The sequence below is a fragment of the Durio zibethinus genome, chromosome 6 (assembly GCF_047325235.1).
Source record: "Durio zibethinus cultivar Kanyao isolate XHJ-2024 chromosome 6, ASM4732523v1, whole genome shotgun sequence".
Taxonomy (NCBI): Eukaryota; Viridiplantae; Streptophyta; class Magnoliopsida; order Malvales; family Malvaceae; genus Durio; species Durio zibethinus.
In genome coordinates, this window is record NC_143167.1 from 29238665 (window position 1) to 29253371 (window position 14707).

Consider the following 14707-nt stretch of genomic DNA (forward strand, 5'->3'; position numbering starts at 1 on the left):
GCCGCTAAGGTTGGTGAGATTTCTATGGGTGATGGTTTGTCTAATGAATGTGATTTGTGAGAATATTTGAGGGCTAAGGAAAGGAACCTTGAGAGTTGAAGTTATCTTGGCAGATCCAACTAACAGAAAAATGGAGTTTTGTGATTTAAATTCCATGTTAAATATGATTATGGTTGGAATGCCATACAAGTTAAATGGCTAGCTTTTTTCCCTTGTGACTTGCATTTTTTGTTTGAGGACTACTGCCAACAGCAACTGAGGTAAGTTTATAATAGCCAAGTGATATGGATTCAAAGATGAGCTTAAAAGGCAAGAAACTGCTTGGCTTGGTCTTTAAGATAATCAACAAGTATGTTTCTATCAGCCAAACTCCAAAAACCTGTCTGTTAGCTATATATTTTTCCCTTTTTGGTTGATGAGCAGCAAAGACCAGCTTAATCAACACTAAACAATTAGTCACCAAAAACACTCATATTGAATTGGTTATCATAGGAGTGAAGACAGAGATATATGCAAGAAAACATGAATGTTATTGTACTTTGTTAAATTAAGACCAAGACCTGTCCGCTTAACCAAGTTAAAGACAACCTTAAAAGACCATAAAGAGACATCATGAGTATTAAATAGGGTAAAGTTTAGGTGAACTGTATTTGAGGGGGAAAAAAAAGATTGGGTCAACTGGATACTCATCATGGTAAAATAAAGCCAGCCATGGCCTGTAAAATTACGTGAGCTATGGTGGAATAAATTACCCTGTTGTTTTAAATCTGCATTGAAGAATGAAGAATGCAATGCACAAAAAAGGGCTATTTGCCTATTTCTCTGAAGTGTTTTTTTTTTTCTTTCTTATGAAAAATTAATCCCTTATTAAAACTCAAAACATATTTGTATTCCCATTTTGATTTAGGTAAACTTTTTACTATAAGATAAACTCCAGAAGTGAGACGACTTTGGTTTATTGGTTTAATTTTGAGATTAGTTCCAGGTATCTTCATAATTCAATGCAGGGACCACAACATAATTGATATAAGCTGCCAATGGCCAATAGGGCTAAAGGTGCTTTTCCTTTCTTCCAAATGGTGTACCATCCCTTGGCTTTCTCTCAGTGTTACTAATAATTTCCAAAACCCTCTTTCTCTAAAATGTCACCACTACTTCCTGATGGTAATCATGTTATTTTCCATGATTCTGTTCATTTCCATCTAAAGAGTTGATGTGAGAGAGTTTTTGTTGATTATAAGTGGGCCTTTTCTTTTATTCTCAGCAAAAGAGATACTGCAAAAAAAAAAAAAATTGGGACCTCAAATTTGATACGTGTAGTCATGTAGCCTTGCATCTTTTGTAAATGATTTGTCGCCAAAATCATTCTTGATTTTTATAATTGATGATGTCCAAGGATTGTCAACTACTACAATTTTTATAGTTATCTCAAAACCTAATATTCTAAAGCACTCAAAACTCTTAATCGATCATAAAAATAAATTGATAAGTGAAGAAAATGTGATAGGGTTTTCTAAGAAGAAGCTAGACTTAAAAACTCACATTACCCACATGAAAGAGTGTTATCATATATTCTTGATTAATCTCAATACTATCTTATGTGGAGAAATTTCCAGTTTGGCTTGAAATGAAATGAAAAAGACAGCCTCATTCAGGGTTAAGACTAATCAAAGATGAGGTCAAACCTTAAAATCAGACAATACGTTAGGGGTTTTTTTGTTGCCAATGCTAAAAGACCAGGCAATGGGGCAAAGCCATATAACTATTTCTTGATATTTTGAGATTACCAGCATATAGTTATTTAACGTACAAAAGAGTAAAGAGTCAATTTTGAAGCCGACCAAAAGTGCTGCTAGCCTAGCTAGCGCGCACTTTCGGTGCAACAAACTCCGAAAACTTGCTTTCGCCACCGTGGCACGCGCCTCTCTCTTAATCATCTCTTAGTTTAGGTGTCTCTCTTATCTCCTCTTAATTTACGTATCGTATATAGTACAATTATTTAGGTTTCATTTGACAGTTTGATTGAAGAGATTTAATTATAAAATATATTTTTTATGTGGTAAAAATTTTTTAATTGAATTTTTAATGAATTGTTAGTATGTCAATAAATTTTAATATGTTGATCAAATTTATTAATATAAAATATAATACTAATTACAAAATTCTTAAAAAATACTAATATTACAAGCTTCACGGAATATTTATACACATTTCAATTTATAATCTTAGTAGATATCTTATGAAGATGATATTTATTTTGTGTATTCCACACATTAGGGATGGCTATAAGGTAACCGCAAGAGGTGGCGCGTTACCTGCGCCTTTGGATCAGATAGTATCTTGCAAGAGGGGATTATTTCCACTAGGCACTGCCAGCCAAGGTCTTTGGTGTTCTACTGTTCCAATGGGTCTGGGTTGGCACCATTATTCGCAGGACAACAAAAAGAACTAGTAATTACATGCATGACACCATGGGAGCCTTTAAAACGTGACGGACACATACTTGCATACGACCAAAACCTTATTGAAAAGCAGATTTCGATGCGTTTTCAAACCCAAAACAGCACAACTCCCCTAACTATTTTGACCATTTGCCTGCTGGAGCATCACTGCTTACTACTTGTTTTCCTTGTGAAAAATAAAAAATAAAAAATAACTCCCAAGTCCGCAGCTATAACTTTCACGGTTTGAGTGAAATATAATACAATACAAGGACGAAATTGCATGCGGGTAAGGAATACTGAGTCAGTTGAATCTAGGTTCAATAAATTAAGCGGTTATCAGCCCAGCCACGTCGAAGACAATGACCAATGATTGTCAGAAGAAAATTCCACTTTTTTTTTTGCTTTTCTCTAGAAAAAGGAAAGGGTGACGAATGCCGGCCAGCCTGTCTCTCACCCTTTCTCTGGCTACTATAAACAGACAAAAATTTTACCCGGTGAAACATTAAATCTCCAATCTGCCCCCTAATCAGCATCATGTGCGACTGGTCCGCCACGTGTGGCGCCTCTAGGCCTCTGATTTCGTCTCGAGCGGCATTCATTCCATTCTTGAATATGCTTCTAATCAATTAGGTGGAATAATTATGAGCTTATGACCATTAAACTAGGTTAGTTCCCAAGTGGGGCACATGGTTAGTAACCAATGCATGTCTGGTTTCGGCTTTGTACATTAGCTGAACGAAACAAGTGGTTGGAATTTTTAAATGAAAATTTCTAACTCCCTAGTTGGCTTCACTTGGCCATTGCAATAAAAAGGATTAAAAAAGCTTATACAAATAGACAATTTAAAAGGACAAGCAACGAAGACATGTGTTTAATAGGACAGGACACGAGTGGATTGTTTTGTTTGTGAGCTACAGATTACAAAGGAAAGAATTAATTAAAATAAAAAAGAAAGAAAAACAAAACCAAGTAAATCCATCAAATGGTCAAATTCCAATCAGTTCATGGAACTCCCCATTACCACCGGCTCCTTCGTAAACAATTCAAATTCCTCCCCCCCCCCCCCCCCCCCGAACAAATCCACCTATAATTGCAAAGTAAAATTAAGAAGGAAAAAAAAATAAAACCCAGGAAACGAAATAAAAAAATAAAAAAATAAGAACGAAAAAACACAATTTTGGGGGCAAACCTTAGTTATTATCCCCCCAATCAACTGCGCACTTTTTATCACTCTTTTACTTACGCTTTGTGCACAATTTAAGGAGAACCCCACCCCCACATTGTCTTTTTGCTTTTCAATTTTCCTTTTCTTTTCCTTTCTTTGTTCACAAATCACAATTATACTTTAAGGTGTGGCGGATCTAGGTGGAGTCCTTGAATCGGTGGGAGGAGTTTGACCTTCTGATCCTTTTGAAGGATCATCAGACGACTGCCGTAATCCGTCATCGGTTTCCCCTCTACTCATATTCATATCTTCAATCATACGTACCACTTCCTGCATGGCGGGTCGTTGATCAGGTACGGTCGATACGCAAGTCATTGCAATTTGTAACAGCTGCACCATTTCCTCCTCAATGCTGTGGTACCTCATTAACTCCACGTCGAAAACCTCAGCCGTCCATTCCTCGCGAACCACGGATTGGACCCAACGAGGAAGATCAATCCCCTCCTCCCCTAACGATGCCTGATTAGGTGCTTTGCCAGTTAATAACTCTAGCAATAACACTCCGAAGCTATACACATCAGACTTGAGCGTAACTTTGCGGGTTTCAACCACTTCAGGTGCTCGGTAGCCTGCAATGCGGCTAGGCGGCGTGGTGTTGCCAAAGAGCGGGTTGAGACCAAAGTCGGAGATGCAGGCTTCGTGGTCTGGTCGGAGAAGGATGTTGGAGGACTTGATGTTGCCGTGGACCACCTTTCCCGAAACGTGAAGGTGTGCTAGGCCCCTAGCCGCGCTTAATGCTATTCTCATCCGGTTGTCCCAGTCTAGTGGAGTACGGCCTGAGCCCCTGCTTCCTGCAACATTTATCACAATACACGGTTTAATTCATTACCAAAAAGAGAGTAATTTGCCCACTCGATGGGGCTGTAATTTTCATGATTTATACTTTATATGATACTAATTTGACTTTCAATACTCTAACATACTTACGTTAAAAGCGAATTTAAAAACCCTAACTCTAATCCTTCCCATCCGAGGTTACTTGAATTGAAAGGAAAGTAAACTACTCAAAGAAGTCCTCATAACAACCCACAAGAGAGTTTTGGTAACACTGCAAAAAAAATACTCATTTCATCAACGGGCATGCGACACTCAAATTCACTCATTTGGAACCTCAGGAAACAAGATTAAATGAGGCAAATTTGGTGAAAAAAAGAAATGGGGCAATGAATCAATGTCGGTGGATCCATAGACGACTTATGAAAATGAATGCTGGCAGAAATGTCAATAAAGATAAAAAACACCACTAGTTTGTAAGCGTAACTCATACACTTGAAAGAATGTTTGCTCAGAAAGTGGAGGAATCACACAGAGGAATCCATCCCCCGGCCCTTGCGCCGGTTATTAAATTGGAAAACTTTTGAAATTTCTTAAATGATTAAGGATTCTTTCATTATTAATTCCCCACTATAACCTAATCAAATTAACATAATATTATCATCTCCAACAACATTCCACAGCATCCCCAAAAATTATATTATCACAACGCTAAAAAAAGGAGGGAAAAGAACATAAATGCAACAGCTGGAGCTCCATTAAAGTCAAATTGATTTGTCAGGTCATCTTCAAAGCAAAAAAAAATATCTTTGATTTTTTTTTAAAAATATCTTTGATTTTTTAAGCCAAAAAATTTGCAAGAATTATTAGGTCCTAAAAACCCAGAGAAGTCAAATAAAGAAATAATGAAATGAAACAGAGTTCGTCAAAAAAAAAAAAAATGAAATGAAACGAAACAGAGAAACTTACCGTGTAGCAGGGCAGACAAGCTACCATCACGCATGAAATCGTAAACGAGCAATTTCTCATCTTTGGAGTAATAAAACGCTCTCAGAGGAACCACATTTGCATGTTTAATTTTACCCAACATTTCCATCTGCATTTCGAACTCTCTTTTACTAACCGCCACGTCTTTTAACCGTTTAACTACCACTGTTGTCCCTTCTTCTAACACAGCTTTGTACGACGTTCCGACAGTGCCTTTTCCCAACACTTCCGCCGAAGCCCTCAATAAATCCTCTAAATCGAAACTATAAACTCCACCTTCAAAAAACACAAGCTTATTCTTTTCCCCTTCCGTTGATCCTCCAGTTATATCATCTTTCGACGAGGAAGCTCCCGCCTCAGCCGGCGGAATCGCCCGTGTCGCCGCCGTAACCGGTTTCTGCTGCTTCGGTGGCCTCCGTTGACGCTTACGGACGCAAAGAACGAGGAATAATAATAACAACAACGCGATGATTGCGGAACCCACGGAAATAGCAATAATGGCGCCGGTGGAAAGCTTTCTGGACTTTTCACCGGAAGTTGTAGGTGGAATGGGCTCCGAAGGAGATGGGGCTTCAGACGGGAAAAATGGATTACATGGCTGAAGTGGGCCTCCACAAAGCCCAATATTTCCGGCAAATGAAGATTCAGGGAAATTAGATAACGTGTCGGGAATTGAACCGTTAAGGTTGTTATTAGAAACGTTGAAATCAACTAATCTTTCGGGGTTGATGTTCGGGAGAGAACCGGAAAATTTGTTGTTTTGCAAGAAAAGTCGGGTCAAATGAGTCAAATTATTGACGCTGAAAGGTATGGGACCGGTGAAATTGTTAGAAGAAAGATCGAGCCGTGTCAAACGAGTTAAACTAGTCACACTGGGTGGGAACTGGCCAGTGAACTCGTTATCCTGCAAATAAAGGCTACGGAGGAGAGTCAAATTGGAGAAGTCGGCAGGGATCTCACCGGATAAACGGTTTGCTCGGAGACTTAAGACTCGGAGTTGGTTTAACCGACCGATTGTGTTGGGTGGAATCGAACCTACGAGACCCACACCTGGGAGCCGAAGAGTGTAGACAAAAGAGCGGTTCGCATCGCATTGGATACCGACCCAATCGCAGGCTGAAGTTGATGAGTTCCATTGAACCCGGTTCTCGTGTTTGGTCTCTGAAAGGAACGCAAGGAGAGCTTGCTTGTCTTGAACTGGTTCTGAGTTTACTCCCAAACTTAATATCAGGACTGAAACTAAAAAAACACAGCCAACATTTACAACCATTTTGGGATTTTACTTGAAAAATGAAACACAACAAAGAATGAGGAAAAAATAGTTCTTTTTCTTTCTATTTTGCTGTTGTTTTTGTCGGCGGCCTGTATGAACCAAAAACCATTTTCCGGTGAAAACCCATAAAAGAAAGAGAAACGAGAGACAAGGGGAGGTTTTCTGAGGTATCACGAGCGTACAAAAATGAAAAAAATAAGTTAATAGGCGTGTCAGTGTTGGACTTCTTTACTATTTCAAGTAAATAAAATAAAATAAAATAAAGTTAACTAAGGTTTTTTTCTTTCGTTGTTATGAAGGCACGATTGGAAGCGCGTGGGTTGTGAAATTTGACTATAGTTGCTACTTTGGATTGCTCCATGTGAGAGTGAATATTTGAGGTGATTGAAGGGTGTTGGTCCCGGCTGTTTCCACTGTGTCCTAAAGTGTCGCTTTTATGCATCAGAGTATCAGCTGAAGGAAGTGAATCCACGCATCTAAAGAGCGTGGGGTTTTTATCTATATGTCTCTTTTGTTTTTTCTTTGGAATGGTGAGACTGTCTCCCGATTCTCAAGAAAAGGCAATGGCCCATGGGCTGGGAAAACTTTGATCTTATTGGGTAGGCCTGGCAAGTAAGAATTAAAAAAAAAAAAAAAAAAGCCTACCTGACTCACTGATTTAGAACTCACTGTTTTCACAGTTGGAGATTCGTCAGACGGTCTCAGAGCTCCTGATTTGGATTTTTTCACATGATCATTACATGGTAGGTACAATTAATGATTCAGCTCTCAACCGTTTGATGTAAAAATTATGATAGTTTGCCGTAACTTTGTTGCAGCTTAAAGGTTTGACCATGGAAGTTTAAGTGACATGTGGCAACAACTTACAAGTGCTTGATTTTAGGTACAGTCGTACAGAGGGGCCTCGGCTGGAGATTGTTGGGACTCAGTTTAATTATCACCCAGAAATGAACAGAGGCAGCAGATTTGGCCTTTTCTTTTCTTTTTCATTCCATTGAATTGCATCATTTTCTTCATTGTTTATGTTCATTTTTGTATTTGGCTAGGAACTTGGAAGGAACGTTGCTTGATTATATTGTTTATTAGGCATGTGCTAAATTATAAATGCTAATCTTTCGTTTATTTCAATTGAACTTTTTTTTAAAGAATTTGTGATTATAATAAAAAATAAAAGTTATAATTTATTTATATGCAATAAAAATTAAAAGTTTAATTATTTTATATTTTTAATAAAATTCGAGGATACATGTGAATATTAAAACATTTATTTATAACTTCTGTTAAGCTGACCTTCCCCCAATTTAATTTTTTTTTTATATTTCTTAATTATCTTTTTATTTGATCAATCAAACCCTAATCAGAGCACAATAAATGAAAATAATAGTGATAATTGGCTTTAATTCCGCAGGTAGAGAAAAGTTGCGCAGAAAGGTAAGCAATGCTGCAACGAGAAACGGTTAGGTGTGTGGGATCCTAAAGTAGTGGCTCCGCTGCTTGAGCATGTGTTACGCCATTATATCATATCATTCTTTTAACGGTCATAAGAGTTGTAGGGCACATTTTCTAAGATGAGTGATCAGTTCATCAGTTATTAATTTTAATAAATTTAAAAGATAAATAAAGATAAATAAAAACAATTTTATCTCATCTTTTAAATTTATTAAAATTATTTTTAAAAAATATAAAAAATTTTAATTCTACGATATTATAAGACTGTAAATGGATCTCTCCCCTTTTTTCAATAACAATTTCCAAAAAAAAAAAAAAGAATTAGATTCATTGTTTGGCATTTGGCAAACCAAGAAAATTATAATCACCCTTCCTGGATTTTTTTTATTTTTAGAAAAAATAATTTTTAAAAAGTTGTCTTTTTCGTTTTTAAATTTGTTAGATTTAAAAAAAAATTAAAATCTTATATCTATAGGTTTTTTATATGGCTGTTTATGTTGATTAGTTGTAATTATTTTTTTCACTTGAAACTTATCAGAAAACTCTCCATTCTAATTTTTTTTTTGTTTGTTAACTTTATTTTTGTCACTTTTAGGAGATATTATTTTTAAAAAATATTTAAATTCTAGATTTTATAATTTTTAATGATTTTTTTTTTAGTTTTTTAGTTGATATTTTTGTAGGTTGTTTTTTCAATTGATTATTGTTTTAATTGCATTTTTTTATGTCTTAATATGTTTTTGAGATTTAATATTTTGGTTAGTTTTAGGATTTCAGAGTTTGATTTTTCCATTGATGAGTTGAATATTTTAGAAATTTTTTTATTATCTAGATGTTTGGTTTGATTTTTTTTTTTTTGAAAAAAAAAGGGTTGAGATGAGCTTTATAATTGCCAACACTGCCTCCCATTCTGCTCACCTCCTTTTTTTTTTTTTAATTATATGAAGCAAACAAAAAAAAAACATTTTTTTAAAAAAATTCTAAAAATTAAAAATGCCACATGAAAAGCAAATAACTCACCACATGTCAACATATTTACTTTTAAAAGATTTTTTAAAATTATTTTTAAAGAATTAAAAAATAAAAAAAAAGATGACATATATGCAACAAGCAAAGGATTTATCACATGCTTTCTCACGTGTCATCACACAATCTCTTAAGATAGTTTTAATCTATGATTATAGAAGTTATAGATTATAAATATTTCTTAGTGACACTAATTATTAAACATTCTATCTGTCCTAAAATTTAAGTTTTCCATTGGTTTTCATAGAGTTTTAAAAATTTTAGTTATAGTGTATTTAATATTAAATAAAAAACCATAAAAATTTTAAATATAAAAAATAAAATTTGTGTTAAAAAAAACATAGATTGGGGACATCTAAAAATGAATAAAAAAAAAATACTACGGAAAGAATAGGAAGTTATATTACAAGAAAATACATAAAGTGGTATACAGAGAATTAAAATATATAATTTGCAAATTAAATTCTGAAATAATGTATAATTTACTTTATAAATTTTAAAATTATGTATCATATTAATTCAAATATGTATCATACTAACTATATCAGCTTATATATGAAATATTTGACATATTTTATCAAATTATATATTTATCACACATATTATTACCATCTTTTTAATATAAATTAAAAAAAAAAATTTTTACCTGAATTGTAAAAAATAGTCTAGCTAAGATCGATTAATAATTTTTTGTCAAGTAACATCCACATAAAAATTTTTACAAAAATTTAATAGTTTTATTTAATAAATATCTTACATATAACAAAATTTTCTTATACAAATATCATAAGTTAAGTTAATAATATCAATTTTTGGATTAAAATAATACATTATTTAAAATTTTAAAGTATAAATTATACATTTTAATTTTATAGATACTAATTTATATATTTTTCTAAAACTCAAATACAAAAAATATAATTAACTCTAAAAAAAAGGGGGTATAAGACTACTGTTTGTACCAACCAAGGATGAAAAGGTCTTTTTATTTTAATAGTAAAACAGATATGAAGCTCATAAAGTGGAGAGCTGCACCGTTCCTAAATCCAAAATTATATGCACTTATTAATTGTAATTTTAAAAAAAAAATAATCCCATAAGATTTGAAGTTTTGAGTTGGGGTTGCTGGTCCTGATCGGCAGGCCATGGAGCCCTGAATATAACGTTAAATAAAGTAGTGCTGCAGCTGCTGCTGCTAAAGTGGAAGAGTGCCTTTTTTACTCATTGTTTAATAACAGCAAAAATAGATGGTTTCACATTCGCTGTCTTCTAGCTGGAGCGTTTGCCGAATTCTTTCTAGCCCATGCAAAAATATGAACTGTTGCGCCTGCTGCAACTGGAAGCATATGACATGATTTAGGACCCTTTCAACCCATGATAATTGACATTTGACCCAGCATCTCTTCTCAGTGCATGTTCTGCCTCATCTGTCCCCAGTAACCCACTTGTTTTCTTTTCCCTTCATTTATCCCTCCCCACATTTTTTTTTTGTTTAAATCTTCTTATCTTCACACTACCAAAAAATATACTAGCTGATGACCACTTTTAAGCTTTAATGCCTTCTAGAACCAAACCATCCAAAGTTTTTCTTTTTTTTTTTTTTTGGTTTTTTTCTCCATCTCTTCCTAGCCCTATGAACTAAAAAAAAATGATCACATTAATTGGCTAAACTTGGTCCCCTACCAATCATCCATCAGACAAGAATCTAAATACATGTGGTTAGTAACAAATACAATTCGATTAAGCTTTTCCATGCCAACATCCTTGCCATCACGAAAACCTTAAAGATAAAAAACTTCCCTTCTTTTCCACATGATTGGCAATCAATCAATAAATCTGTTAGAAAAAAAAATTGAAGTTCATACTTTACAGCAAGAATTATTTTTGGATTTATGAATTCCACATCTCTAAAACTAATGATGTCTTGACATAACTTCTGCATGCATCAAACATAATTGATAATCCTCCACACTACTCTTATTTAATAAACAAAAAGATATAGATGATCAGTTGATTATGTCCGGTGTCATCTATCGATATTAATATGATCATCATTATATATTCACAATTTTATGTGCAATGTTTCACAAAATTTTTATATTTCTAAACACATGGAAGCTTGCAATCTCAGCCAGAGGGAAAGAAATTAGGCAGAATGTGAAGATAAGAAAACAGAAGAAAGTTCACATTGATGACCCAAAATTAAGAAACGGTGGTGTTATAATTTTGGACATTTTACGGGGTAAGGGGACCGGAAAAGGGGGAGTAACAAAACTAGTATCTATATAAATGATCCATTCCAAAGCAGGCGATCTGATCATTTCTTTGTTGCTTTCATATTTTCCCTGAAAAACAGGCCCAACAAGTAGTTGAAATATCCATGGAATATTTACATATCATACCTGGATAATGTTCTTAACTTGCACTAATACGCACAGACAAACTGTTACAACTACCTAGGATAGCTAGGTTCCGAGCAAACGAATCCATCCGCTGCTACTGCCAATGACTTGAAACCAAATACTATATTGTTGCTTAACATAGCTGGTGAGTGGTGATTAGAACTTAAATTTAATTTTCGAAGGGCTGACATTGACTTGTTATAGTTCATGAGGATTATTGACATTTTGATGAGATGGAGTTGGGGTTATATCCTTGTGATTTTTTTGTCAATGTCACCAATCATGTGTTGCAAATAATCTTTCAATTCTCAATCAATGGATAAGGTTCTTTTATAAGTTCCACTTTCTTGGAGCTGTAGGACTAGGATCTATGCACATGCTTAAGCATGTGCTATTGGTTATCAAATCATTTTGTTTTTCAAATGTGCTGTGCACAGAATTGTCAGTGAGTCATCAATGTTACCTACCACACATATCTATTTAAAAAAACATTAGCAATTTCACCTTGTACTTGTTAATTTGCCTGCAAATTAGTACTTTGCTATAGTTGGAAATGGCTTCAAATAATTTTAGATCAGAATCAAGTTTGAATCATGTCAATGTCAATAGTATTAACATAACAGGTGAAATTCATGATCACTGTTAAATCATCAACATTGAGGCCAACTGCACATCGGCTGCGGTGAGATCTGAGACCCCTACGCCTTATACAAAATGTTTAGCAAGTGGTACGTACTTGAACCACTATAAACTAATCATTAATTCAATCTTTCTAAATAGCTGTCTTAAGTTATTTTACACCTGCAGGAAGCAATTTAATTAGCTTAGGTGCTGTACTCACTGAGAGGCAAATATACAAGCGGGGATGGAATCTGCATCTGACAAATGAAAGGGGACACTTTCTACTTTAATTTGTCCCTCTTCCAGGCTATAATGCACTGGATTAGCAATTTAGCATAAGCCAAAAGAAATGACATTGTCATTGCTGTTGTTGTTGTTGCGGCTGATATAATTAGTCAGTTAACATTTAACAACTTATCTCAATATAATTAGATTAAGTAATCCTGGTGTTCATTATAGAGATCACCCGGTTGGAGAGCATCGCTGTGATCCACAATTAAGCCCTAGCTAGGACTGAATTATATTTCCAATACACCCTGGAAAAGATGAACATTAAGCACATGAAACTAGAGATGTAACAGTAGAGAAAGCACTCCAGACCAAAAGAAGAAAGCGAAAAACACAAGAAAAAGCACAAGAAAGACAAATGAATAATTGAAAGGGGCTCCACTCTGTATGGCTTCAAAGCCTGCTATGAATGGATAATATGTAGCAGAGCAAGCAATGGAGTAGGATAACTCCCAGCACAAAGCAGGCCAATATTGTCAAGTGTCGTTTTTGTTTCCCTGGCCATGCTTCTTTTATGAACCAGAGAAGATACAACAACATCTTCTCTTTACCAAAAGGCTTGACAACATGCACAAGTCTATTGTGTGGGAATGCACGTATACTTAGAATTATAGAAACTGTAAGACAATAGGGGAGGGTTTTTTTTTCATTGTTGCCCCCATCTTTTTATGAGTACCTCAAAGGGCTTTTGGAACATTTGGGTATATTATCTGATTGAACATCGGCATGAGAGCATGACTGCATGGGCCCTGGAAGGCTGGAACTAATGAAACTCAGTGCCGGTGGACAAGTGGACATGAATCTTTAAACAACCATAAAAATTTGTAGAGTAAAGCCGGGATGGTAATATTTGCCCAAATAATTTCAAGAAAAATACAAGTCTGCTAAGATATCTCATTGTTTTCTCCTGCTCTCTTCACGTAACTTTTAGTCCACACTATTTCAGTTTTTGGCTTTATTAATCTGAAAGCATCTGTTTGAATTTAGTTATAAATGTGTTTAAACTCGACATGGTTTTTATAGTTCTTGATGAGACATAAGCCTCGATTGATATGATCATGACATACTGATTAAGCAAGCAAAACCAAATTTAAGCTATCAAGAGTCTTCCCTAATCCCCATCCTTATATCTCGAGTTGCAACCTGAACCTAGTCTGCATAATCCATAATCCATACTCCTGGGTTGTCCCAAACATATGATAGTTAAGGCCGCGCTCTCGAACTTGGGTCGACCCAAGTAAGAATCATGCATTCATTGCATTGTGCTAATCGGTGCGGGGCCGAGCTTGAAAGAAATTTCTTTTATTTCTGTTGGTGAAGAATTTTTTTCCTTGCGAAAGCCTGAAAGGAAAGCGTTATTTTAATCCAACATTGCATCAGCACTGTAGTAGCCAATATAAACGAACTAATGCAGTAATGCTGTTTTGTTGTTTAAAAATTGAGAAAAAGTGGAAGCAAGAAAAGCAGGTATGCAAAGATCAAAAAACATGTTTTTATGTAGATCATAATCACGACAAAGTTCATGGTTACTATAGCAATCATTGTGTTTCCGTTTTGTCGGTTACAGCTCAAGAGAACTGGGAACTCACAAGTTCACGCAAACGACAACACGCAGTGAACTTCTTAACAGAAAAATCAGGAGTCAGCAGCAAAAAGTTGATGGGTTAACCGGCAGCATTTTGATGAACCCATTTTTTGCGAATATATGAGGTTCCTTGGATTACACGACAGGTTAATTATTATATCGATACCATTTATGATTTGTCCCCTGCTATGTAACCCAGCCATCCAGTGGCCAAAAAATCATTACTAAAAAATCCTTCACTCTCATCGGATTATAGCTTTTTATTTTTGTGTTTCACGATGGCGTCTTTGTCTAGATTTGTTGTGAAAAATTACAATTTGCATGCTTATGATACTGCAAGTAGAAGACCATGGTCTTTGATTCCTGCCAGAAGGCCACAGGCAGCTCATCAGGGTATGTTACATTTGCGTTTCTCTTAGATGATTGCTTTCTGGGTTGTCTTTAGTTACTTGTTATCCCATGGTTTTATTTGTGATTTCTGTGCTTCATATATATAAATTTATAATATTTTTTTTTTAATATGAATCTTCAGATGTTAGAGCTGGAATTTCTGTGCCTGGGAATGGAAATGGAAATGGTTGGGCAATCCAAAGCAAGCCAAGTAGTCCCCTTGTTGCTCTTGCAGACCCTTCC

General features: G+C 35.1%; 1 protein-coding gene across 1 annotated transcript; it reads right to left on the reverse strand.

Annotated features, from left to right (window-relative positions):
* Nucleotides 1–3362: 3362 nt before the first annotated feature.
* LOC111286530 (putative inactive receptor kinase At2g26730) lies at nt 3363–6877 on the reverse strand. Its single transcript, XM_022876545.2, has 2 exons — nt 5413–6877; nt 3363–4460 (listed from the first exon to the last, which is right to left on the reverse strand). Exons 1-2 carry the CDS (start codon nt 6698–6700, stop codon nt 3790–3792), a joined length of 1959 nt encoding a protein of 652 aa, XP_022732280.2. The 5' UTR covers nt 6701–6877; the 3' UTR covers nt 3363–3789.
* Nucleotides 6878–14707: the final 7830 nt, after the last annotated feature.

Bases quoted from the DNA above. Each gene is read 5' to 3' on its own strand.
- LOC111286530 (XM_022876545.2), bottom strand. From the start codon at position 6,700: ATGGTTGTAAATGTTGGCTGTGTTTTTTTAGTTTCAGTCCTGATATTA. The intron at 4,461-5,412 runs GTAAGTTTCTCT...TAAATGTTGCAG, and splicing joins CTTGTCTGCCCTGCTACACG to GAAGCAGGGGCTCAGGCCGT.